At 42.5% G+C, this 26,547-nt stretch overlaps 1 protein-coding gene across 6 annotated transcripts in view; it reads left to right on the top strand.

Annotated features, from left to right (window-relative positions):
• Positions 1–524: 524 nt before the first annotated feature.
• NECTIN3 (nectin cell adhesion molecule 3) overlaps positions 525–26,547 on the top strand; it is a 69,638-nt gene continuing 43,615 nt past the window's right edge. For 2 of the 6 annotated variants that reach the window (XM_055802068.1, XM_055802069.1), the window contains exon 1: positions 525–864. In XM_055802068.1, coding sequence (XP_055658043.1) covers positions 639–864 — 226 coding nt within the window. In that variant the 5' untranslated portion in view covers positions 525–638. The remainder of the gene's footprint in view (positions 865–26,547) is intronic. The other 4 variants (XM_055802067.1, XM_055802071.1, XM_055802070.1 and 1 more) reach the window with 3 other exon arrangements.

Here is a 26,547-nt window from a genome sequence, read left to right on the forward strand (position 1 = left end):
CGGCTTCCCGCTGCCTCGGCGGGGCCCGCGGCCGGCATGCGCCGGACAGCGGCTGTGGGAGGACGCGTGGCGCAGCCTCCCTCTCCCCGCAGGGGCGAAGCGGGCCGGGAGGGGCGGGCGAGGCGAGGGGCGAGGGCGGGCGCGGGGGCCGGGCGGTGAGTCAGGCCGGCCCGCCGGGGAGCGCGGCGCCCCCGACCACGCTCGGGGCGGTGGCGGGCGGGGCGGGGCGGGCCGGGCCGTACCAACAGCCCCCCCGGGGGAGGACGATGTGGCACCCCCTCCCACCAGCCGCCCGCGTTGCCAAGGGGAACCCCTCCCTCCCCGTTCCTCGGGCGCGTCTGTGAGTCCACAGAGCGGGCCGGGAGAGGCGGGGGGCGAGGCGACTTGCGGCGGGGCGGGGGGGTGAGGGGGTAGAGAGCTGGCGGGGCGAGGGTCGAGGTAGGCACGCACGGCACACGCCTCCCTCCCCCCCTCCCCGCGGCGGGGTGGTGTGGCCCGCTCTGAGGAGGGCGGGGAGCGGCGCGCAGCGCCTCCCTGCTCAGTGACACACGCACCCGGTGCGGGGAGGCGGCGGCTGATCGGGGAGCGGGAGGGCGTCGTAGCGGCGGCGACTGGGAGCCGAGCCCGGAGCCCGGAGCATGGCAGGGGCCGAAGCCGCTGCGGAGGCTGCCGCTGGTTTCCCCCTTTCGCCAGCTCCTCCAGCCCGCCGGGAACTTTTTCCAGCGGCCGGTGGCGGTGCCTCCCCGCGGTGGTGGTGGTGGTGGCGGTGGCAGCGGCGAAGGCGGCAGCAGCGGCGGCGGCTTCGCTCGGCGGTACCGCCGGGGCTGGGGCTGCTGGGGCTGGTTTTTTCTCGCTTCTGCTGTAGTAAGTGAAACTTTTTCCCGTTGGCGGCCGGGGCAGGGCGAGGGGGCGGGTGGAGGAGGAGAGAAACCCGAGCCTGGGCAGCTCCGGGGGACTCGGCCGAGTTGAGGGAAACTTTGCGTGCGCGCCCGGCGGGGTGGCGGTTGACCTGCTGGCCGCCCCGCGGCGGGGGGAGGCGGCTGGCGATCGCGGAAGCTTCCCCCGGGGCAGGAGGGGGTTTTGGGGGGGGACCGGCGCCTGGAGACCCCCGGGCGCCTTCCCCCGCCCTCTCCCCGAGAAGCTCCCCCCCTGTCGCGCCTTGAGCCCGGCGCCGCTAGGAGCGAGCGCCGGGCGTCCCGGGAGGCCGCGGCGGGGAGGGCCGCTGTGCCGGCCGTTGGGGTCCCTTGCCTGGGGCGGGAGCCGCCGCCGGCAGCCTCCGAGTTCCTCCGGCCGTGGGCGCGGTGCCGCCCGCCTGAGGCGGCCGCAGGGCGGCGGGGGAAGTTTATCCGGGCCGGGGCTTCCCGCCGGGCGGGCGGCAGGTCAGCGGCCGGCATTCCCGTCCCGAGCGGCGGCTTCCGCCGGTCTGCGGGAGCTCGGCGCTGCTCCCCGCTGTAGCCCGAGGGGAGGGTGGGTCTCCGTGCGCCCCGGCCGCGCTTGGGGCGGGGGGATTTTTTTGTCTCCGTTGCCTTGCATCGTTGTTCCCCCCTTAAGTGGGCTGAGACCGGTGCCGGTTAGCCGTAGGCTCACGGGTTTAGGTCGCAGCGCTCCTCCTGTGAGAAGGGATCTGCGTGCTCTACACCCTGAGCAGCTACTCCGGGGACACTGCGGTGATGGGCTCCCGTGACCACTCGTCGGAAAATACCACCCCCACCCCGCTTTTTCCTGTGGAAAGCAAGCAAGCGGCATAGCAGTTGGGAACTAAATCCCAGCAGGATTTTATCTTTCTTTTTTTTCTTATTGCGTGCAATCTAGTGTCATTTTTACAGCAGTGGAACATGGGGGGGGGGGGTAGTGGACTGGGGCAAGAGCACATCAAACCCCATCATCCTGCTGTTGTATTCCCAATGCAGCAATGAGTAGTTGGCAGGGATGTTGTATTATAGGACGCGCTGTGTCCTTTCCCTCTTGAAGGAGGGAGGAACAAGTTAGAGGAGGTTGTCCCCGGAGGTTCATGTGGAAAAAAAAAATAAAATACCGAGGAACTTGCAAGGTGTGCCACTATAAAACAGTTGTGTAGTATCAGATAAATGCTTTTTCAGGGAGGGAGTTCAGGCACTGCTGCTCTAAGATTGTGCTCTTGCATGTAATAGTCTCCCCCCTCTGGCAATGATGTAACTTTCAGTAAAGATGATTATTGCTAATTTTTCAATATTAAGAAGGCGCCACATCTCAAAACCTTAAGGCTTGAATGCTTAATTTCCATAGGGTGGGCAAACTTCTTGCGCTAAGTGGGATTTTTTCCTCTTCCCTTTTTTGAGGGTGATTGCTGCTCTTTTGTGATTTAAAAAGGTGAAATTGCAGACTTGACTTAACCTTGCTAAGCTATTTTTACATGTAAATGTGAAGATAATAGTAACAATGAAGTTCAGAGCAGTGTCATGCGAGTAGCTTACTATTTTAGTCTTGATGAGCGTAATTCAGATGTCTGTCTTCCCAGATTCCTTTTGACACATGCGAACTTGACTTCCAACTCTTCAGAACATCTGCCAAAAGTGGGAAAGTTGTGTTGAAGTAATGTTCTCTTTCAAGTGCAGAATTTTGAAGTATTATTTATGGATAAAAGGGGAAACTTCAAATAGCAGCGACTTTAGGACTGTAAGGTGTGGAGCAGGGGAAGATGATTTTTCATCAGTATCTTTGTTTTTACTTTTTCCACCCGCAAAACTTCCCACAATTGCTTTAATTATCTCTGTAATTGTCACAGGTGTGTGTGAAGGGAAAGTAATATAAAGACTGCCTTTTAAGAATGCTTGTGAATACATTTTGAGTATGATGAACCCAAAACTGCAGACCGTTCTTCCTACTGGGTGTCAGTTCTGATAGTGCTGGCAACAGGAAGAACTGAAAACAGCACCACAAAAAAATCCCCAAAACCATCAAACCGGTAGAGTAATTTCCCTATAAAATCAAATTAATTTTTATGCGATCATTTTGACTGACTGCTGGAAATGATTACTTACTCAATCTGTAATTCTCAGAGAAATATTGCATAAACGGCCCAACACTTTTCAAACGAAAAAACTGAAGGGAGAAGGAAGAGACAAAACATATGTGGGCTCTGAAATAACAGCAACTTTTGGATTTTTGCATAAAAGTAGACCTGCTTTTAATAAATCCCGCTCTTCTTAGGAAGTCGAGACTATTGGATTCATCTTGCATGTACAAGTAATTTTTCTACTTTGTGGTTGAATAGTGTGTGATGCCATGAAGTATGTAGTAAATTTATACGCTCAAATTCAACATAGCTTTGAACTAGGGGAGATACATGGCATTCATAAGAAGCATCATTGTACCCTTGAATCTATAAAATAACTTGGTATACATCATGGTAAATATTTTTCACCTATGCTACTAGATGATGAATTCCTTGCAGTTAGTGCCTTGTTAGTTTGCACACAGTGGTAAGTTTTTTGCGAAGTTTTTTGGAGTGTAAGTATGAAGTAAAAACTAAGCAAAATTTTGAAGTGAGGTGAATAGAAAAGAAAAACGTGGAAGATGCATTTTTTTGAGACTTCATTGAGGATTTTTTTTCCACTTTTCGTTGCTTATGTTAAGCTTCTCAGTAAGGCTAGAAAAAGAGGTGTTTGTAGAATATGTTTTTAAATTTCCACTGAATTTTTCTGTTTCTTAAATCAGCCTGGAGTACAAGAATTTCAGCCTGTAGCGGAGCTGGGAAGGTTGAATTATAAAGATGTGGATAATACAAGTATACAGTGCACTACATACAGAAAAGGAGTTGCAAATTAAAAAAAGGGAAATTCCCAAGTAATTATTGACCAGAACAGTCTATTGGACTGGAAACTTCTTTTTATGATTTCCAGGTTAAGTCATGACAAAAGTATGAGGTCAAGAGAACAAGGAACTGGGAAAGCGTGGCAGAGTGGTCAAAAAGACACCACCACTTTTTCCTCCTTGTATGTATAAGGAAATGATAGTTTAGAAATTCCCCTCTGAATGTGCATTTATGTTTTTGAAAGTGGTATGGAGAGAAATGCATTTTTAAAAAGCTGTTAGGTGAGTCAATACAACAACAGTAAGAGAAGGAGTAGGAAAACTATAGAAGGTATTTGAAAAGTTAGAGGGAATGGAATGTTGGTGAACTATGTACTAGGCAGGGCAGCGTGTGAAACAAAGCAACTGCACTGGTAGAAAAAACAGTGTAACTTCAAATGGAGAGTTAAACCTAGGCTGTTTCATAATTAGCAAAGCAAAAAAAAAAAAAAAAAAGCCAGAAGTTTAAGGCTGTTCTTCAGGATAATGTAGTGTAATACGAGGTGTGCTGTTTTGGAACAGTTATTAGCTCTGTTGTGTTGTGGTAGCTCTGTCCTGTTCAAGATCGCTGTGAAACTGTGGTGCTTATGTAAAATAACTACAAAGCAACAAAATACAGATGCTAACATTTAAATAAAATCTATTGTATAGGCTTATAATTCTTGACAGCTATTTAAATTGAGATTTTTCTTGTCTAATATTTATCTGTAGCACTGCATGGAAATAGTGCAAGTTGAAGTTGCTCTGAGAGAAGTGGTTATAAAACTTGCATGGACAGGGTGAAAGCAGGTTTACAGTAATCATAAATTTTAGGATGAATGAAAAGTGAGGATGCCAATACTTGGGCTTCTGGTGTGCAAGAACTCCCATCCTGTATATATGGAAGTGAAATGTAATGTTACTTGAGTTGTTAGGATGTGAAAGCATTGAATATTGTAAAAGAGTTATGATGGTTGTTTAGCCACTTGAGCTACATAAAGATTGAAGAGTCTCTTGAATTCTTGCCTCCTTAAATAACTTAATGTCACGGAATATGAAGATTCTTTGATACTGAACAAAAGAAGGCTCTAGCAGGATTTATTTTTTAGTCAAGTGTCCTGTTTAGAAATATGGCCAAATCTAGGTTGTTCTCTTTCCTATCCCCTTTATGTAGTATTCATCCCAGGATGATACTGGGAAACACAGAACTTTTCTGTAGCAGGAAAAGCAGAAATATGTTGCCTTTACAGGGCATCTGTACCAGCTGATGACCTTTCAGGTACTGGTGGTAGAGCTTTTCAGGTATGCAAAAATCACCAAAGTAAATGCATCTGCTGTGAAAAGGGAAAGGAATTGAGGGTGTGTTGCTTCAGGAAGCAGTGTGTGGGGCTAATGAGTAGCACTTGTGGAGCTCAGAGAAAAACTTGAGAAGCTTTAGAAAGTCTGAATCTCAATTTTTAGAGTCAAAATCAGTAGTGAATAGAAGTAGGGCAAGAGAAGTACACAACCTGGTGTCCAAACTGGTAGAAGGTAGTCCTGCTAAGTGCCAGCTGCTTGCAGGGCTGTCAGTAAACGTTGTCCTTTTTTAGTGTTGATTCTGTTATCTGTTGAAGAGTATTACTTTCCATTCCATGTCACACCAGATTGTTGCTGTGGAGGTAGCTTGACCTGCAGTCCTGTAGTTGAACGTGACTTTGTCCAGAGTGCTTTATCGGAATGTGTGGCTACAGGCTGGCTAGGTCAGGCTGCAAAGAAGTGAGAGTGCTGAGGTTTTGTGTGTTGTCTGCTTGCTCTGCAGTCCTGATACATTGCCTCTTAAAGCCGAGCTGTGTGATGGCAGGTTACTTTGCTCTGGCACTGTTGATGTTTATACTTGGACCTTTTGTTTCCAGCTTTGAATGAGTGCCTTGTATTGAATCAGGATTATTTGAACTTTTTTTTTTTTTAATCCTGATGACTGTTATACTGACTGGTACATAGATACTAATGCAGAAGTTCCTGTAAGGAATTTTCTTAGGGACTTGATAATTAGGTACTGAATGGCCAGTTTTTGTTAATTAGTGAAAATTGTCTGTAGTTGTGATTACTTGATTATTACTGTTTTTTCATGCCATGTGTTGTTAGGTTTTGTGTTGTTTTAAGAGGAGGAGGTATATATCATCTTTACCTTCTAACCCAAACCATTCTATGATTCCATGTGGGGTTTTGTATGGGTTTTTTTGGTAGGGTTAGCCTATCTAAAACAAGATTTTTGAAAAGTATGAGTTTGAAGGACAGTTGTATTCACTGCCTCAGATCAGAGCTATTTGAAATGCAGTAATGTATTTTTATTCAGAGGATCAAGAGGATGATGAATTATTGGATTAGGCATGAGATGGGTTGATCAAGCTTTCTTGTTAGAGGTAGAGGGGTCATTAACACTGATTTAGAAAGCAAATGGATTGCCTAGAAGAGAGTATCATGTAAGTCTGGGAAGACATGCCAAGAATGGCTAAGAAAGAAAAGATGGAAATAGCTGAATGTGGATAAAATGCAAGGAAATAGATGAGAAGCAATTAAACAGCAGAATGTGCAGTAAAGGCAATGTCAGGGCAAGTGATTACTGTGTTTCCGTCTACAGAGTAGACGAAAAATGTGGTAGATGAACAAGCTGTTACATAAAAGCTTGTCGTACTCCCCTGTGTGTGAAAAGATGGTGAGAGTGTAAAATAGTGGGTTAAAAAGAGGTGTAGATATGTATGAGTAAGACTTGAGGGGGCTCATGGCTAGTGTTTACCTTGGTTCTGAAAAAGCTGGGCCAGCGGATGATTGCTGCACAATTCAGTACACAGGCTCGTGGTGTGGAGCTACAAGGCATAGCATGACAACGTCCAAGTCAAAGTAAAAGCACCAAACAAACTCAATAGATGAATGCTTCAAGAGTTATTTTTCCCCTTACGCTTTTCAGGTAATTAACTTTTAGACTTGGAACTGTTTTACATGTGAATTCAAAATTTGGTCTGTCTCTGGGTAATCAATAGAATAAAATGAGCAGCAAGAATGAAAAACTTCGAAAGTCTTGAAATCTCTGTCATCTATACTTGTGTTTTCCCAAGTGTGGGGAACTGCGTAGGTTAAGTTTAACATCAGCATGTTATCAAGAAAGTCACTATTCAGGTAGTGAAAAATAACAAACTTGCAGACTATCCTTTTATTGATACTGCATTCATCTGTTCAATAGTTGTGCTTTTTTCCAGTTTTTTCAAGTAGTGTACAGAAGTAAAAGCAATTTTAATTTTGTGATACTTAAAATAGCATGGTTTTGTGTTCTCAGCATGAAAGCTAGTTAAGTGTAGCTTGTACTTTGAGTTGACTGGTGTACTAGGATTACCTGCAGCAGTACATGGCTCTTGCTGATTTTGCTCCGTGCCCCTGTATCAGGTTTTGATTATCTAGCATTTAAGATACCTTTGTATCTGTACAGGGGATCATTGTTTTCTCTTTTTCTATTAGTCAAGGCTGGTATAACATGATAGCTTTTAAATTTGTCCTTGGTGTCTTCCTGGAATTAGTTTGAACAGGATGTTTTCCTTAAGTGACTGTTATTTTGAATACTTAGAAGGTGCTACTGCTGTCACTGTAATGCAGTGGCACACGCAGAGTTTGAAGGCACTGAAATGGCAATCTCTAGCCTTTACATTCAGCAAGTATGTTTTTTAGGCTAGTCAAACGGGTCTCCCCAGCTGATGTGTGTACAGATGAGCGGAAGAAACACACTGTGCTAGCGTGATGATTTAATTAGTTCGTTTTGGATCTGTTATTTTCACTAGCCCTTGAGCTGTAAGATTACAAATTAGTGTTTGATTTAAATTTTTGTTAAGCCTCTTTTGCGTAGGCATTCTTTGCCCAGTTCTGTTGCTGCTTTTTTACTTCCGATACCACCCATGCTGCTTATGGTTAAGCTGAACACTAATTACTGCTGGGACAAGCACACTTCAGAACAGCCTGTTGGATGAAGGCGTGCTGGACATAGAATGTGAAAAGGTTGAGGTTACGTTTAAGTTGGGTAACTAGTTTTACTTAATTTCTTTTCATTGTACATAATGTGATAGAACAACAGTAAGTTTACTTAAGTGTAAATTCAATTACATCAAATGCAAGGAACTTCTTCAGAGTAACTGGGGGAGGGGGCGGGGAAAGCCTTTGGATTTGTATTAACTTGGAGTAATTTTTCCCCCAAAATTCATTCTTAATTTCTCCTACATCACCCATTGGCCCTTTCCACAGTAAACTGTGTTAAAGATTATTACCAAAGGTTGGAGAAGCAAAGATCAAAAGCTGTTAAGCTTAATTCTGTTTTTGAACATGTTTATAATGCAAATACTACCAATATTTACAAAAACCTACTGCTTAGCCCTTAACCTTCACACTATTTCTGTGCTTAAAACTCTTCCATGCACTTTTGACTTCAAAAGGTAAACTTTCTTGAAACAGAAGAAATGTTGTTATGACTTCATTAAGGTACTCTTAACATTTAAAGAGGCACTATAGATCTAGAGAAATCAAGCATGAGCATTTGATGGCTGTGACCATACTGTTAATCACTTCCTAGGAGATGTAGATGCTTCCTCTTGAAAGTTTCAATGTGTTAATATGTAGCTGAGGTAGCATAAAATAGTCTACCTCCGGTAAATGGCAAGTGTAATATACCCATTTATCCAGGATATCCTGTATAGGAAGTATACCAAGTTCTGCATGGTTGTGTTTCAGCAGCTTGTGGTATCAGGGGTAGTTTAAGCTTCTGCACATAACTTCTGCGGCAGGGGATTGGAACTAGACTGGCTTTAAGGTCCCTTTTGACTCAAATCATTCTATGATTCTGTGTATAACAAGTGCTGAGTTCAATGGCTATAAAATAGTAAGGCTTTTGACAAAACCAGATTCTCACAGTTGATGCACATGAGCATTTCTTAACTTAAATTTCTGTTAAACATTCTGTCAAATCAGAACGTAATCTGTTATCAAGAAATGGTCTTAATGTAAGCTTAATGTAAAACTCTTTCAAAAGATTCTGCTGAGAGTGTTCAGCTTGACAGAAAAAGGTGAGGGCTATGGGACACTGGAACTTTTGGGGGAGGTCTTTTCGTGTGTTTTGAGAGCTACTTTACAGCTGTGTTTTCCAAGACTCAAGAGGCATGGCTTAGGTGTGATAGATTGATGTGGCTGCAGATGAGGTAAAAACTGAAGTGAGGAAAAGGGGTTATGGTGTCACCTCAGTTTGAGACTGCTCAGAAAAGGGGTCCCGAGTTGATTGCTGCAAGTACATAGGGCAAGTCTGTGGAAGGCCACTAAGATAGGAGGTCAGTAGTACATAATGTATGGAAGGGGAATGAGAGGCAAGTTTGTCTAGACTTTACTTTTCTCAAAGCTGAAGCACAGGATCCTAATCGCAGGCTATGTTTGCTTAATAGAGGTGAAAGAGAAAACAAAGACACACTCTCCTTAGCTGTGCACAGGGAAAGGATAAGTGGCAGCAGACGCAAGCTGCGAGAGAATTCTCATAACCTGTTCGCAATATGTTTTCCCACATGGAGAATGAAGCACTGAAACAGGTTGTGGAATCTCTGTCCTTCAAACTGTTCAGAATCCGACTATGGTATGACCCTGAGCAACTTTATCCGACTTCAAAGTTGGCTCTGCTTTTCGGGGATAGGGTTGGATAACCTCCAGCAGTCCCTTTCAGTCTAACTGAGCCTCACTTGTTGTGCATGGGTAGGCAGGAGCTAGTATACTGTAGGCACTAGCCCTGGAAGAAAAGTAGAAGTAGTTGGAAGTCTCTCTCTATTAAGATTAAAATGTCCAAGTACAGTCTGCAGTAAGTTTTTCCTGTAAAGGCATTTGACTGCTAAAAGCTTACTTTAAAATTGGATCTCATTGTTATCTCCTAATATAAATAATACATTTTAGAGAATTTCTTAAAGATTTGCCTGCATTCCTTCTGTTAGCTCACTGAGTTCCTAAGACCAGTCCCTTACAGCACGGAGCCGAGTGGCAGTGTGACAGATGGGGAAAATGAAGTTTGGCTGTAAATCCAGCAGCTATTATACAGCATTCATATGCTTGGCTGTTGGTTATCTAGGCCTGCTGTCTTGAGGCAGTTCCTGGACAAGAAGGGTTAACTTCCTGGAATAGATTGCAGTGGAGGATGGCCTTAAGAGCTAAAAAAAAAAAAAAAGCCAGCAGTGTCAGCAGTGCAGAGGGCAGCAGGCATCACATAACTTCCCAGTGTAACTGGTAACTCATCAGGTCCTGTCAGGGACAGCTGGGATTTAGGCACTGTGTTCTCTGGTTTGCTGTTCCTGACAAAATACATTGGCTTTCTATTCCATTGTACGGCTGCAGTTGTTAAATATTGGCAGATGACACTGGAACTTTACAAGTCACTGAAAATGTGAAGTTAATGTTTAGCTGTCTTTCTGAACTTACTCGAGGCCTTGCTAGTTCACGTAGTGCAAAGTACAGCCCGTCTCTTCCGCCAGACCTCAGCTTTTCCTGGAGTAGGTGGTATGTGGGAAGACAGCATATAAAAAGCAAAGGAGTGGTCTGCTTAGGGGAATTGAGGTTTTCCTAGGGATTGGCAGTCTTCTCCCTTCAGCTAGAAAGACATCACATAAGTCAGTGTTCCTGACCAGTTTTTGATGGTTTTCTAATTCCAGTGTAGAAGGTATGTTCTGGGGGCAAGGAATGCTGAATGCTTACAACTGCTGCTGTATGCTTAGCAGAATGTCAGATCCTTCCTTACAAATTTCACAAAAAAACAAAACCCACCCCCACCACCCCCAAATCCTGATACCAGGTGTTTATTTTAAGCAATATAGAATTTTTGCTTGCACAGAATTTTTTGTCAGTTTATCATTGAGCTTTCTCTAAAGACTGTATGCTCATACCACCAAATACAGTGGGCAGGTTTTTTTGAGCATGCCATGTTCCTTTTTCCATTTAAAGTTGGAGCAATGTCCATTTCTGCTTGACTTGCAATTTTTTCTTTAATCTTCCTATGTAAAAGCAGTATCCTATTAAAGATATTAATGCAGCAGTATTTTTCTGTTAGTTTTGTTCCCTCAAAAATGGCTGAAATGCCTTATAGTCTAAGTTATCCTGAGTAAGGGGATGTTACTTGTGCTAAAAATTCCAGTCTTGCTGAAGTTTAATAGGAATTTCATGGACCCTGCTTTTGGAATGGCACGCCTTTAAATGGCCATCGTTTCATCCTGTCAATACCAGCTAGCATTTCTGGTAGTATTATGTTACAAAATTGTTTTTGTTGATTTCTTAAACTGTCTTGTGTTTATACTGAATGAACTTAGTTGCCTGTGACAAAGAAAAGCAATCTCTGTACTTTTCACTCTGACTTTATTGGCCATTATTGACCAAACAGTTCAGAAATCCTTCTTGCCTTCACCCATGCTTCTGAGTAGGTAAAATATGGCTTAGTTCTAGGAATTGTAACTTAAATGCGATCGCTTTTTATTAGACTTATATTTGAACATAGAGTAATTGTGAAATTCAGAAATTGACATTAATTGTTTCTCAGAGTCCATAGATCAAGGCAAACAAGACATTGTTAACAATGAGTGGAGAAGTTGGGTCTGAGAGGTGCAGTAGGGTGGGAAGAACAGAAAGTACATAGCTGTGGAAAACTAAGTTACTGTATAACAAAATAATTAAGTACTGCTGTGGTACTGCACAAGCCTATAAATATAGGCATGGACATATGTTAATTCTCAATTTATATCTTCATTGCTTCATATAGCCAGCTGAGTTGGCCATCATTCCAACACGTGTGCCATTCAGTTCTGTAGTTAATATGTAGGTTCTGGCTGACCATTGGAGCTTTTGTGTGCTGGCTGCTGTAAAGGCTGTGAAATGCCTGAAGGATCAGGTATGAATTCACAATCACTAGAGTTCAGCAGTTAGGGCTAACTTCTGGATCTTTATGTAATACTCGAACTAATGGCGAAGGACTTGCTTGCGAAGATGCCTTAGTCAGCTATTGCTTTTGGTAACATGCAGGATAAAATTCTGATTTGTGAATTCCACAGGTCATGCATTCAGCAGTATCTGCTAGGCCTATCAGCACAGTGATACTTAGATTGCCTTTCAAACAAGTACCAGCTGAGATGTGACACAGCTTTTTTTTTTCTTCCTGTTTAAGAAAGCTTACTGATGGCTAGCTGGGATTTGTACTGCTGGGGAGTAGTAGTCTCAGCACTTTTAATTACCAGATGGAGGAAGCTAATACTGCTTAGTGGTTTCATCATATCTGTGCACCTAGTTTTGTGCATCTTAAGTCTCCTGTTTTGTGTGAAGGACCTAGTGTTGGAAAGAAAAGGGTGATGGTTATCAGAGAGAGTTTCTTGTGGGGTTTGGAGACACCCTATCTGTGGACTGGATGTCTTGAGTTCTTTCCCCCTTTCTGGGCCATTGGATCCAGGATGTTTTGGAGAGACCAAGTCTGGTCTTTTGAGTGTTGTGTTTTGCAGATACCAATGTGTTCCCTGATGATTCTGCCAAGGGTCACCCTGAGCATTATCAAGAGTGACTAAAGAACTCTCAGGGCAAAAGTGTAAGACGTGAGTGCAGAGCCCACAGCCTGGGTGCCTATCCCAGTGAGAGAGAAAGACTCTGGTAGGAGTGAATGCATCTGGCTGGTGTTGGAAGTAGGACTTTGACTCCTGATCACTGAGCTCTTCTTGAGAAACAGACTGCTGAGCTAGAGACAGGGTCCATCTGATGAAGTAGGGTGGGAGTTTATTATCTAATAGCAGAACTGGTGAGGAGGGCTTTAAATAAACTAGGTATGTTGGGACATCCTCAGATTTTTTTTCTTTAATCTGGAGGGAAGACGTGAGGAGCAATAAAGAAGTGTCCAAGGAGGAGATGATGGGAGAGTTTGTTTTCTCTCCCATCATGAAGGCAGCACAAGTGAGCACAACTGCAGACATGATCTCACTGGGGTTCCAGCTATGTGGTGGGATAGTTTGAATGACTGGAGTAGTGCGATTAGCCTGGATTCATGTCTTTTGGGAAAGGCAGGCTGAGAAGGTGAGGCAGGGATAGTGGTCTACAGAAGAGTAGCTAGAATGCATGGAGTGTTGCCCTTAAGCAGGTGACAAGCTAGTTAAGAGCTCATGGATAATGTTAAGAGGACAGATCAAAACTATTAAGTGTCTGCTGTTGCTGACTTGATCAAAAAGTAGATGAAGCCCTCTTTAGGCACCTGGAAGAAGCCTCATGATTGCAGGCTATGGCATTCATGGGAGACTTCAGCCACGCCGGTATCTGCTGAAAGAGCAATGGGGCTGGGTGTAAACCATCCAGGAGATGTCTGGGGTATATTGAAGACAATTTGTTGATGCAGGTGATCATGGGCTGGCTAGGGAAGATTGTCTACTTAGCCTGTTCCACACAAACAAAGAACTGGTTGAAGATGTAACAGTCAATGGTACTGTTGGCTGAAGCAGCTTTGAGACTGGGATTTGAAATACTAAGGAGAGTGGTGAGGACTGATGGTAGAATCATAACCCTGGCCAAAGAAAAATTTTGCCTTGTTTGGGGATCTGCTTGTGATGTTCTCATGGGGGAGACTGTTCTGGTGGGCAAAGGAGCTGAAGACCGCTGTTTGATCTTCAAGAGAAACCTCTTCAGACTACAATAAATGTTTCCTGCAATGTGCAGGAGGTCCAGCAGGTCATTCCAACAGCGTGGAAGAACAGGGAATTCCTCACTGAACCTCAGATGCACAAAAGGGATCCACAGCAGATTGAAGCAGGACAAACATGGAGACAGTGTCTGAGAGCATAGATATAGAGCTGGGAAAGCTCTAGCTCAGCAGCAGCTGGAAAGTAAGGGATGTTAAAGGTGGCAGGAAAGGGTGCTGCAACTATACTGTCAGCAAAAGAAAAACTAAAGAAAATGTGCCTACTGCTTAGTGGGGCAGGGGACCTAGTGAGGAATTACATGGAAGAAGCTGAGGTGTACAATATCCTGTCTCAGCTTTGATTTTACTTTTTTTCACTGGTGGGGTCTGTCCTCTGGCTTCCCAGTTAGTTGAATCTACTAGCACCATCTGGAGGATGTAGCATAACTCACAGTAGAGGAGGATATAGTTTGAGAGTACTTAAGCCATTGCACATATTCAGGACCGTGGACAAAAAAGATGCTTCTTAGGGTGCTGAGTGCGTTGGCTGATGTCATGTTCTGTCACCTTTGAAAAGTCATAGTGACTGAGGGAGGTTCCTGGTGAGTGGAAGAAGGTAGATGACATACCCATGCAAGAAAGGTGGATCCAGGAAACTACAACCTGGTCAGCCTTGCCTCAGTCCCTGGAATGGTTATGGAGAAAATCCTCCTCTAGGCCTTCTCCAGGTTCATGAAGGGCAAAAAAAGGTTGTTTGGCACAGCTTGAAGGGTGTGTGGAGTCCAGCTGGTGGCCAATTGTCCATTGATACTGGGACAAATACTGTTCCATGTCCTTGAAGGCAGGATATAGTGTGCTTTTAAGTTTGTGGATGGATGGTACCAAACAGGGATACAATTGATACACCAGGAGGCAGGACTGTGACGTTGAGTGACTTCAACATGCTGGAGAAAAATGGACTGACTGGAATGTCATGGAGATCAGCAGTAGCAAGTGTGAAGTCACGCATCTGGACTGAAATGACCCCTGCAACAGCATGGGCTGTGGTCCAGTGGGCTGGAAGGCAACTTGGCGGACAGATGTAGGGACATGGTGAACAACAAATTGAGCAGTTTGCCCTCGCAGCAAAAATGACCTCATCCCAGGCTCCATTCAGCATGACGGCAGGTTGAGGGAAGGGATCTTGGAACAGGAAGCTGTGTCCAGTTCGGGGCTCCCCAGTACCAGAGGGGCACCGAGGTACTGGAGCAAGCCCAGTGGTGGGCCTCTGTGTTGGCTGGGGGCTGGAGCCCAGGGTGTGTGAGGAGAGGCTGCAGGAGCTGGGCCTGATCAGCCTGGGAAAGGGGGAAGGATCTGCCATTGCTGCCTGATGGGAGCATGTCAGGAAGGTGGATCAAGGCTTTCTTCAGAGGTTCCTATTCCCTCACATGCTGCACAAGGTGCAGTGTGGGAAATTTGGAGCCAATGTAAGGAAAAAATACTACTTTGTGAGAGAGAACAGATATTGAAGCAGGTGCCCAAAGTGGCCGAGTCGTCAGTCTCTCTCTATGTAGATAGTCAAAGCTTGACTGGATGAGTCTCCAAGCAGTCTTAACTGGGCTTACTCTGAGCAGGAGTAAGTGGCCTCTGGAGGTCCCTTGCCTCGTACCTATGGGAAGTCATTATTCTCTAAATCAATATTAGAGCTTGTTTGCCTTTGTCAATGATAAATGGATAGTGAAGAAACCTATACCTTGGAGTTCACTTGTGTTTGTGGTACTTGGTAGGTATCCTGACTGGAAATGATTAATACAGTTTATACCTGTGTCGGAGATGACCTGTTGAATAGTTTGGAGACCTTGCAGGCTTTCTATGAATACCTTTGCTGTGCAACCTTGTACTAATAAATAGTGATTCCTGGGACTTGAGCATTCTGAATGCTTGGGTCTAACAGAAGAAGTCAGAATTATGAAGTGAAGAATGTCTTGCCGCAGTAATTTATACTCTGATAGACATGGGCTGTCTAGCTCATGTAATCTAGCACGATACATATTGCATTTATGCTGCCATACTAATCATAAGGGTATGCATCTATTGCTACGTAGCAGAATACAGCATTCTGCCTTCTAGTAAAAGACGGCAAGCAGCGATGGCAAAAATCCTGTACTGATCACTTGGTATTGTGGTTTTGGATTCTGATTGGAGTTGTCTTGTATTTCTGTTTATGTAATGGCAAGTTTGTTAGTGGTGGTGCTGAAACAAGGACCATGTAACTTGGAAAGGAAATTGTTGGACTCTGTGTGCATCTCCTGTGCATTGCGAGTTTGTGGCTAGGTGGAAGATGAAGACGCTGTACTGCTATGCCATCGATAAGTGCCAGATTTTTAAATGGAGCAGGACTGATGGGACAGTAACTCTTCGACTTCTGTGATATTTAGTGCCTGATGCCCCAGTACCAGTTTTCCTCTTAGTCTCAAATAAAATAATAAAAAAAAGGGCAGATATTGTGACAGTATTAAATTGCTTTTCTGAATAAGGAGTGGAGTAGTTTGGAGTCTGGAAGGAAGCATGGGGAGGGTATTTATTAGGCCAAACCTTCAGTTGGCAATCGCTGTGGTCTTGCTATGACCTTTTCCTGAAGAGAATTCATGTGGGGGAAGCTATAGCTCTGGGTGGTGCTGGAGGATAGTAGGATCTTGCCTATTGAATTTCCTGGAGCATGAGGTGCCCTAATTATGTATAACTACTTTTTGCTGGTAGTAAGTTGGAATAAAGATTTATTACACAGAGTTATGGAGGACCTTACAGAATGGACTGATTGAATAGTGAAACAAGCTGAAGTATAGATAAATGTTCACTGATACCCCCAAGGCCTCCTTTGTTGAGGGGAGAAGTTAACTCCATATATATTATACATTATAAGTATTATGTATTGGTGTACTTGGAAACAAGGCCCTGAGCATGCAATGGTGAGTTCTGTGAACTGAGTATTTTCTGTTAGCTATCTTTAAAAGGTGGGGGTGGTGGGGGTGTCAAATCAAGTGTTTGGGAGTAAGAGAACAGAACACGCTGTGCTAATGTGTATAAATAGGTTGTTTGCCTGTTCTTCAAATACTTCAGTTTTGATTCTTGATCTTAAAAGCAAACTGAAGAACAACACAGATCTTAGGGTTGAAGTAGGTTCAGAGGTGGGCAGCAAGGGTCAAAGATATGAAAGTGGTCGTCTTAGTGAAGTTGGCTAAGACTTAGCTGAGAAAAGAGGCGATTTCTTGGCAGGAGGGGAGGAAAGTGAGGGATATGGTGGGATCTTTGAAATCGTGAGTGATGTCAACAGCGTATGCAGATTAACTCTTACAGTGCAAAAAGTAGGTGCTCATCACATGAAGCTAAAACAAGGCAAGCTGCAAGCAAAGAAGGTGTTTTTGGAATTGGTGACAAGATTGCTAGCGCTCCTCACCAGAGGATGCTGTGGATGCAGAAAACTTGTGAACCGAACAGGAGATGGATCAGTACTTGAAAATCAACTGAGGGTTAAGCTGACAGGTCAGATACTTTCTGCTGTCCCCAGCCTTATTAGGAGTAAATGTTTGTCCTGACAAACCACTGCCCCTGCACGTAGTTGCCTGTATTTTTACATGTGACTACTCTTGGTGATTTATTTTTTTTTCCCTTGGTGAGAGCACAAATCCTCTATGCTGTTAGGTTTCTGGGTGATGGGGAAGGATATGTAGAGTGCGGAGAAGGAATCTCGGTGTAGAACTGTTGTCTTGATCAGAGCATCTTCCCTTTTGGAAGCAGTTTATGTGAGGTATTGAAAAGTGAGGTTACACAGATGCTATCGGTGATAAACACCCCCCACCCCAATTTACAATAACTTGTATAAAATGTTCAGGTCACATTTATTTTGTAGTCATGTGACAATCTTTCATTGCCTTCTTTTCATCTATGCAGTCAATTGTACAGTCAGTCCTGCTCAAGTCAAGAGCGTTTTTGACTTAAGTGCTGTACTCACCTGAAGAAAAATCCTACAGTAAGCCTTGCCTCCACTGGATTGCCCTTCACTGGCACAGCTGGACATCTCATACAGTTCTGAATGGTAGAATTATGGTGATTTATGGCAGTTTGAATATCTGGTGCTGAAGTTCGGACTGTGAACTGGAAGCTGTGTTGTCTTCCCAGCTTTACATTCTGGAGAGGAAAGTCAGGCCCGTCTTTGCCAGAGGTCTTGCATGAAGGCAGCTGCACATACGAAGTATGAACGAGGTGGTGTACCGTCCTGAAGGGTGTCCTCTGTCATGGAACTACATTGGCATCTGCTTTGAACTTAAGGTGTAGTAGTGCCAGTTTTGGAACTTCTGGACTTAGAATTGAAACCTTTTAAGAATGAATTGATGTCCAGAAAGTGGTGATTTTTGTGTAATGTACATAATTGTCTCTTTGAATCATGAAGGACAGATGGCAGTAGGTGATGGGGCTGACTTCAAGGCAAATGAAGTTCTGTGTACTTGATTTATAGAAAGCAGAGAAGCTGAAGCACTAGCTGACTAAAAGTGGTGAGGTGTTGCTCTATACCTCCTGAGCAGAATTTGTCATCACCTTGAATTTAAAGCCCTGCAGATAAACAAGAAAATTAAGCTTTTAAAATCAACTTGAAGCAAGCAACACTAAACTTAAGTTGAAATATCATGTTATAACATAAAAATGAACATACTCAGAATGAGTTACTTTTCTCAAAGCTGAAGGCTGTCTGTTTTTTCTCCAAGTCTTATTTGTGGCTCAGAATGAGAAAACTAATCTCTTCAGGAACGACTCAGTTGAGGACAAACTGGTGCTAATAGAGATATCATGTGGATTCATATATACAGCTTTGAGGAGTTACAAGCTTTTAAAAAAATACATGACAAAAGCTGAATATCTGCTTATAGATATGAATACAAGAAACTAATAGAGAAGACTGACCACCTGCTGTGAATTGGCTGTCCCTCTGATGAAGAAAACACTTACTGAAAAGAGTAACCGGAAAGGATACAAATAGAAGCAGCAAACAGTGGAAAATATTTCAGAAAACAGCTGAATAGCTTGGATGTAACATTCAAGTTAAACCCCAAATGCAGTAGACCTGAGGATGAAAAAAGGAGCTGAAAGTGTGCTGATGTAATATGTATATGTATGTGCTCTTGAACACAGAACTTCTGGTTTCTTTTTTTTTGAAGTGCTACTAACTGAATGTTAAAAATGAAATAATTCGCCATCCTAGACGTCTTCTGAGTTAATATTTTAAGTTTTTGATAATTCCTTTATGTATAACTGTTTCGTGCCTTGATTTGCAAAGCAAGTGGTGATGGTCCTGAAACACAGGTGGAAAAAAACGTGAATCAGCAGGTAGCTAGTAAGAGACCTGGGAGTGAGATTTCTAAAAGCAACATAGTCTGAGATTTTCTCAGAGTAGTGAGGTCTGAGTGAACTAAATGAGAGGTCAAGTGGTTTAAGTGTATTGAATGGATTGTTGCAAATAAGCTCCTGAAAGGAGAGCTTGTGACTGGGGCTAGCAGCATGTCATACCAGCTAAGAAGAATCTGAAGGAAGACTAGATTGTTAATTTACTAGTAATGTCTGTTAATAATCTTACAGTAGTTAGGCCAGCAAAAATCTTCAACAACAGATCATGTCTGTACCCCAGTGCAGGATTCAGCTTAGATTAGTTTGGATATTTGGGTTTTTTAATGACTAAACATCAAACCTTTCTAAAGGTTGTGGAGGTTTACAGTTTTGGCCAGGGTATTCATTTGAGGAAATCACTTTCTGTAGCATGAAAGGATTTCCTAATTTCAGTGGGGTTTGTTGTTGCTTGTTTTTGTGGTGGGTTTTTGTTTCTTCTGTTTCTCTCCTTCATGACCTCCACAGGTACACTCAGCGGTGCTGGAATTTTTTGCAGTGTAAGTGCTTCAGGACCTTTTGTTGGGTTGCTGCCCTTGAGAACAACCAACAGTTCTTCCAGTCTTTCCTTGTAGGTCATGTTGTCCAGGCCTTTGAGCGCACTTTGCTTTCAGACTCTCCAGGCTGCTAATACCTGAAGTATGATGTTCAAGCTGAACAGCTCCAGATGGAGCCTCACTGGTGTTGGCTGGAGCAGGGAGGTTACTTTTTCAGTAGCGTGTTCTAAACCAGGGCTTTGAATTCTCGAGATACAGTCACTGTATACTTGCTGTAACTTTCAGAACAGTCTTTGCTCTGTAACTAGTTGCTTAACACCCTGTATCTGTTGCTCATACTTGTTCCTGCTGACAACTATTCTAATTTGGACCCACTAGAACGTGAAGCTTTTTTCAGACTGCCTGGTAAAGATTAATTATGTACATAACTTCAACCAAGACACAGAACAGAAGCTCATGCTCATTTTGACCTCCCACTGTATCTGTTGGATGTTTTGGTTATGTGTACTTAAACTGGATGCCTCATAGGAGTACTTCAGCCTTTTTCTCCAGGTTGGTTTGTCAGAACTGTTGACTCGTGTGTTTCAAAATATTTTGAAGATCACTTGGAGCGCTCTAACAAACTTTCCAACCAATGGTTTGAGTTATATGAGTAGCTGCTTTTTTTACTATCTCTTGCTTTTCTTTTAGTGTATTTATATCTGTTGCTCTGGTACTTGGGGATTTAAACTTATTTAATGGAAATGTGAAGCTTTTTGTGGTGTTTAGGCAGAGGAGGTGGTATGTATTTCTATGCCTGACTTCTGAACTACTTGTTTACTCTTCCTGCTAGTTTTTTGAGGGAGTGGGACTGAGGATGAGATGATGTTCTTCTGTCCTGCTTTTGAGCCTAATCCTTTTTTTTTTTTTTTTTTTTTTTGGAAAAGGAGTGTCTCACTTGTTTGCTTTTGAAAGGGGATGGGATTGGGAAGTTTGTCTGGTTAGAGAGAGGTTGGAATGTTCATTGCGGAAGAGCTTCCAGCTGCCTCATAGCTTGCCTCGCTTATTAGTTCAACATGTCTTGTAAACATCTGAATTCTTAGTATCAGGATAAACATGAATGTCTTAATTTGCCATGTGTTAACATACATAGAAGAATATTAGTGTAAGAGTGTGTAAGACAGACTGATGCTAATGGTTTAAGTTGAAATTCCAGATGAAGTTTTAAAGTTCATGGGACTTAGTAAATATTCCTGGTGAGTAGCTGGGTTTAAAGCTTTAACCTTATAAAACTGGTTTTCTAAGGGTGTCCTTCACAACTCAATTTGAATCATGAGCTTAACCTTTTTTAAACTTTCTTCTGATGTCTTGGGTTGTATCTAGTTTCCTGCTGCTTGAAACGACAGGTCTGTGCAGCGTGGTAGGAAGCAGATTATACAGGCACACGGCCTTGGCCTGATGTGGGGGTAGTGACATTAGAACAGAACCACCAGTTAGCGTGTGAAAACAACACTGTGAAATAAGCATAGTGGGTCACAGCCGTGCCTTGTAGAGCTTCTCTGAAGCTCCAACTCATGACTTCATGAGGTGGGTTCAAGCTATGTTAATGTTGAACTCTGAGTTTAACTACTTTCTTTCTTCTACTTCATATTGCACTGGAGTAAAATACCTCTTTCTAATCAGTTTCCTTTCTGTGATGAAGATGTCAGTCTTGCTGATAATAGGTGTTTATTTTGGTGCTGTAGAGGTTTGCATATCTTATCATCTTGACCCATTTGTATTAGGATGGGAGTATTTTATCCAGTATTGCTTTCTCTGGCCTTTTAACAGGCGGTATGAATCTTCTCTGTGGGCATTATCTTGTGAATGGTAGCTGTAGCCTTCCCCACAAATATCAGTATTCCTTGATATCTATATATATGTGGAGAGAGAGAGAGTTGATTCAGCAGCTGGAGGAAGATAATTGACTTTTCCATCAGCTGTGAGGAATGAGGGAATTGAATAACAAGAGCCTTTTGGTAGAATGGTGTGATATGTTGTCAGTTCTACCCTTAGGAGCAGCAGGTGTAGGTTCAAAGTATTTAAAAATCCTGCAGAACATCCTATGATAGCACTTGAAATAAGATTTTGTTTGTCTTGAGCTTGGTGTTATTAGTAAAATCTGTGCTTCAGCAGCAGTTAACATGGGCACAGTACTGAAGAGACTGACTCTTTCATGCTTTGTGAAAATCTGCCAGTTCTTGTGGCCAGTTTCTATAGCTTCTTGGTTGCATGAAAAATTTTACCTTTGTGCAACTCTTAGAATTTTCAACTAAAATAGATGTTCCCCTTAGTACAGCCTTTGTAAGCCTGTAGGCTACAGTAACCTAGAGGAGAGCTGCTCACATCTTAAACTTAAGACTGGTAGATAATTTTGGTCCATTTGTAGGTATAAAAGGTTAACAACACTCAGAAGTTCATAGATGCATCAGCAAATGGTTTACCAGTGCAATGGGAGAAATCTAGGAAACAGTTTTTTAAACAACTGTTACAATGTTCCTAGTTGCTTTTTGGTATTGGGTAAAGTTGAGCTCCAGATTAAAAAGACTGAGTCCCTTGAATGTAAATAAAATGAAAAAGTAGCATTAGATAGCTGGGAAATGCAGAAAAAGGCTAAGAGGATTTCAGTAGTCTCGGCTTCAGACTGTCCAGTTGCTATGCCTCATTTCACCAGCATTTTTTGCTTTTTGGTAAGCTTAGGCATGCCTGTTACAATGCTGTGATAAACACTGAACAAGGTTTTAAGAATTGCTCTTCAAAGTTGGAAGTAATATGCCTCTAGTTTGCTTTTTTTAAAAAGAAGAGCGAATGCTGTACAAAAAGGGAACTTGAGCTGAGAGTCCAGCAAATGTAATGCTTACAGAAGCCAACCTCCTGCCCTGTTTCTGTTCCCAGCCTGCTTCCCACCCAAAACCTGCAGTGACAAGCTACCCTCCGTTTCAAGCAAGGCTTGTGATAAAGCAGGTCCTTAGGCAAGAGCGCTAGGTTGTAATGCCATCTCTTTCATGTAAGTGCAGGGGTTTTTCCTGAGTCCTTGCTTAATAATTCTAATTGGAAGCTAGCGTTGAAGTTTTTTGTGCTACTTAATCTTGAATCTCTTCCATTCCTTGGTTCTGATCTTTTTTTTGACACAGTAATTTGATCATGCTCTGGTACTCGAAAGACACATGCCGATTTCTTCCCAGTAATTTAAGCATATATTTTTATAAAGCCTCAAGTTGAGGTTTCAGGCTTGTTTTCTGCAGTGTCCTTAAGTGATTTGATTCTCCAGCTAAACAAATCTGAAAATGCCACCAGAATGAGTGGCTGCCCTTGCTGCCTCTGTGGTATTGCCACTCGTGATTGACTGAGCAGGAAATGAGCTAAATCAGGAAGAAAACAATTGAGTTCTTGTAAGCTGGGCTCTCGTAGGTGCCTGATGAGTGCTGATGCAGGAAAAGGGGGGGCTGGAAGAATGAGTCTGAGCTTTCTGATGTCAGCTAAAATTAAACTGACCTAAAAATAATGCTTAGCCTGACCTTAAGTGTGTTTCATGGGAAGTTCTGCTGACGTAGCAACTTGCTGTCACCAAAATGGGATGTTCTTATTTTTCTGCTCTGCTGTTGATTGGAACTCTTCTTAGTTCCTTGCATTAGTGTATCCTAAAGCCAGATAAACCCATGAGCCGAGTAGCTTGCTGATGTAGGGGAAAACTTGGGGTTTTCTGCTCTTCTGCAGTTTGGCTTCATTGTCTTGTGGAAATGGTTGACAGGTAGTGAAAGCGTGGTCTCTGTCTTGCCAGTGGTGTGCTGTTAAGCAGACCGTGGTTCTACAGCAAGTAACAAAATGGATTGCTTTTGTAATTAGACTTGTGCATGGCTGTTCTGTATAGAAAAATCTCTAAACCTGCTGTTCATTACAACAAATAACAAGCCTGGAAGTGTGGGAAGTTCTCTTTTATGCTCTTTTGTAGCACGAGTACTTTTCTTGTATGAAGAAGGTCATTATATCTTCAAGACCTTATTTGCTCACTATCTCTTTTCAGTTAGATAAGCTTGATGAAGAATTACTAGTGAACAGCTTCTGTTATCATGATCAATATTTGATAGCTCCTAGTTCCGTGGCTTTTAAAGGTGGAAGTGAGCTTTACGGTTGGTTTTTTTCTTTTGGTTACTCTTCAAACTGCTTTTTGACAAGTGAAGTGAGAATGGTCAGTACCTTGCTGTTTTGAATAAGATTATTATGATGGTCTGGAGAGCTAGTGAACACAATGTAAACCTAATAAAAAAAATTGTTTGAAAAAAAAGTGATGAAATCTAGTGTTTGCTTGAAATAAAAAAGTAGCTTGTACAATTTGGACTGAGATTTGCAGTGCTGGGCCTCGAAATCTGGTCTGTTTGGTGATGTGAAGGGTGGGTGGGAAAATGAAGATAGTGCCGCTTGTCTTGGGCCAGGAGCAGGGGTGGTGGGAAACCAAAGGACCAAAAACATGTTCCTCTGGGAGGTGTGTTAATAAAAATACTAGAGCAAGAAGCTTATGCTGTCCTTCCCTGCACTCTCAAATGAGGTAATCCATTGTTCAGTTGTTAAATTGTTTTATCTTAAGACTTTTAAGTTGAGGTAGGGCAGTCTCATGGTATTAATAAGTAAGTGTGAGGCCATGAATAGTAGATGTGACAGCTTTTTGCAAAGTCCTGTCAGTTATTAAAGTTACAAAAAAGAGCAACTGCTGCAGTTTGAGAAGCTGAGATATGGACTGTCGGTGTTTGCATGCAACTAATAGTGTTAGCTGTGAAATAGTTTGAGTTTTATTAGAATGTTTGCAAATAGTTTAGCAAATAGATGTGTCAAGTAGACCAACTAGGAGGAGTATCCACCAGCTTAACTTGTTAGCTTTAGACACAAGGTACTTTTGTGATAGACTTGAAGTACGACCAGCATGTGTTGGATGACTGTGCGATTAAGAAATCAGTTAGTGCGTAGGGACTTAGCTAAAATTGAAACATCTGAAGGTCCTGGAGATGGCAATCATGCCAGACGGCATATGAAACAGTACTGGACAATCTGTTGCTGATCAAAACAAGGTAAATCCCTTTGCCTGTTGGCTGTGCAGTCTGAACAACAGCATGAACAGTTTCATTAAAGGAGGAAGCCTGGCTGATTAGTAGAGACAAGGAGTTCTAAGGCATTTGGACAGGCTGAGCGATACACTTAGGTGCAAAGCTTTGAAGTGAATGGGACTGAGTGCCATCTCACAACATGATACTCAAGTAATTAACCCACCAATAAGTCATCTGATAGTGTGTTCAATTAAGTGGGGTTATACAGGAACCTCATTCCATGTCTCAAAGACATGCTAGAACGTATGAGCTGTCAGAGCACACATGACTAAGGTAATGAGAGGGAAGATGATATTTTATCTGTCTTTGAAGTGAGCAAAAAGAAAAGGGGGGGGGGGGGGGGTGTCCACAAAGACACTATCAAACCTAAAGGAAAATGCAAGGAGGCTGCATGATTACTAATTGAATGCAGAAATGCAGATTGTTTCCTGAAGGGATGTAGGTATGATGATAAGCAAGGACTTCGATATTATGAAAGTGCAAGTAGAGAAAGTCAGATTTCAGTATTAGATTTCAAGACGAGAGCTGGACATTTATTAAAACAGTAAATGTGTCCTATACATTAGTACCTTGGATCAGTTAAGGAGATGAATAATGTGGCATTGAAGTGTCATCTTGTTCAGATTCTTCTGCATCATAAGCCTCTAAAGCTTTATTTTGGAGTGGACATGTAGCTGTTACTCATTATTCATGTAAAATGTTTAATCAAAATATTGACTTTCGAGTGGAAGTCGCTGTATCAAGGGAAATACCTGTCTTAGAGTCCTGAGTCTTGGAAAGCCCTGAATATTAATTAATTTGCTAGTTTGAACTGCTAGCTTGATTGTTCAGCACGCAAAGTAGTTAGTTAAATGGTAACTGAAGCTTAAAAGCAGAGATGCTATTGCAAATTAAAGATGTGGTTGTTCTCACTTGAGTTTTAAACTGATTTTAAAATACAACACTTCAGAGTATATATGTTGTTATATAAGCTATATGTAAGTTCAAGTTAAAGGATTAGCATAGATGAATTCATTATGGTGGGTTTTTTGTCTTTAGAGTCTGAGCATGTGTCAGAAGATGAGATAAATGTGTAAAATTTGTTGTAATGATCTGTTGCTCTACTTTACTGGAGAAGGTGGGTTAACAAGATGTAACTACTGTTCTACAGCTGCAAGTGTGTGTATGTGTATTCTGTATGAGGCCAGCTTCATTCAATCTGTAAATCTTGAAAGTAGCAGAAATAACAAAGTTTGATTTCTGAAAATTTGTGCAATTAATGTGAGAACACAATGTTCTTATGGCACAAATGATCTCTTAGAATATTCCCTGGTGGAAAAGTTTTATTTTTGCATCTTCATAAAAGGTATAACTATTAGTTGAGTACAGATTAAGTGTACTGTGGTCATCTTTGTGTAGCTAAAGCCTGTAATCATTAGGAGTAGGAGTAGCATTGTCAAAAAAAAAAAAAAATTAAAAGGAAACAAAATGGCTTGTGCTTTCCACTAACTAGGATGACTTTCCAATTCAGTTAGTTACCTTCCTAGAAGTCTGAGCAGCTTTTGTGTAAATTTAGTTGTAGGGCTTTTGTGTATTAAGTTTGTTAGAGTTATATAGAGCTGATCTTTATGTTAAGGTTCAGTACAGCGTAAGATTCAGTAGATATAAATATTGCAAGTTGCTGGTTTCTGAACAAAAGTGTGGTTTTCCTTGAATGATGTATATTCTGTACATTTATATAAATATAAGGTGGAAAGCAATGGGTAAATGCTTTTAAAGGAACACTCCACCTCATGCTTAAATTAGCAATGGCAAGTGGAGACTAAGTTTGGGCAAAATTCTGCACGTTTCAGTTGGTATTTGAATTGTTTGCCCTCTTTCGAATGTCTGTCCCAACAATGTGTGTTAGCTGAAGAGGCATGAGGACACTAGACGAAATGTTCTTTCATTACTCATGGGTTAGTCATGGTAGATATTCTCTGTGAAACTTACTCCAGGTTTTTGTTGTTGTTGTTTTCTGGCTATTTTTTTCTTCACCACCCCTTCTTAG

This window comes from Falco peregrinus, chromosome 4 (genome assembly GCF_023634155.1).
Source record: "Falco peregrinus isolate bFalPer1 chromosome 4, bFalPer1.pri, whole genome shotgun sequence".
NCBI lineage: Eukaryota > Metazoa > Chordata > Aves > Falconiformes > Falconidae > Falco > Falco peregrinus.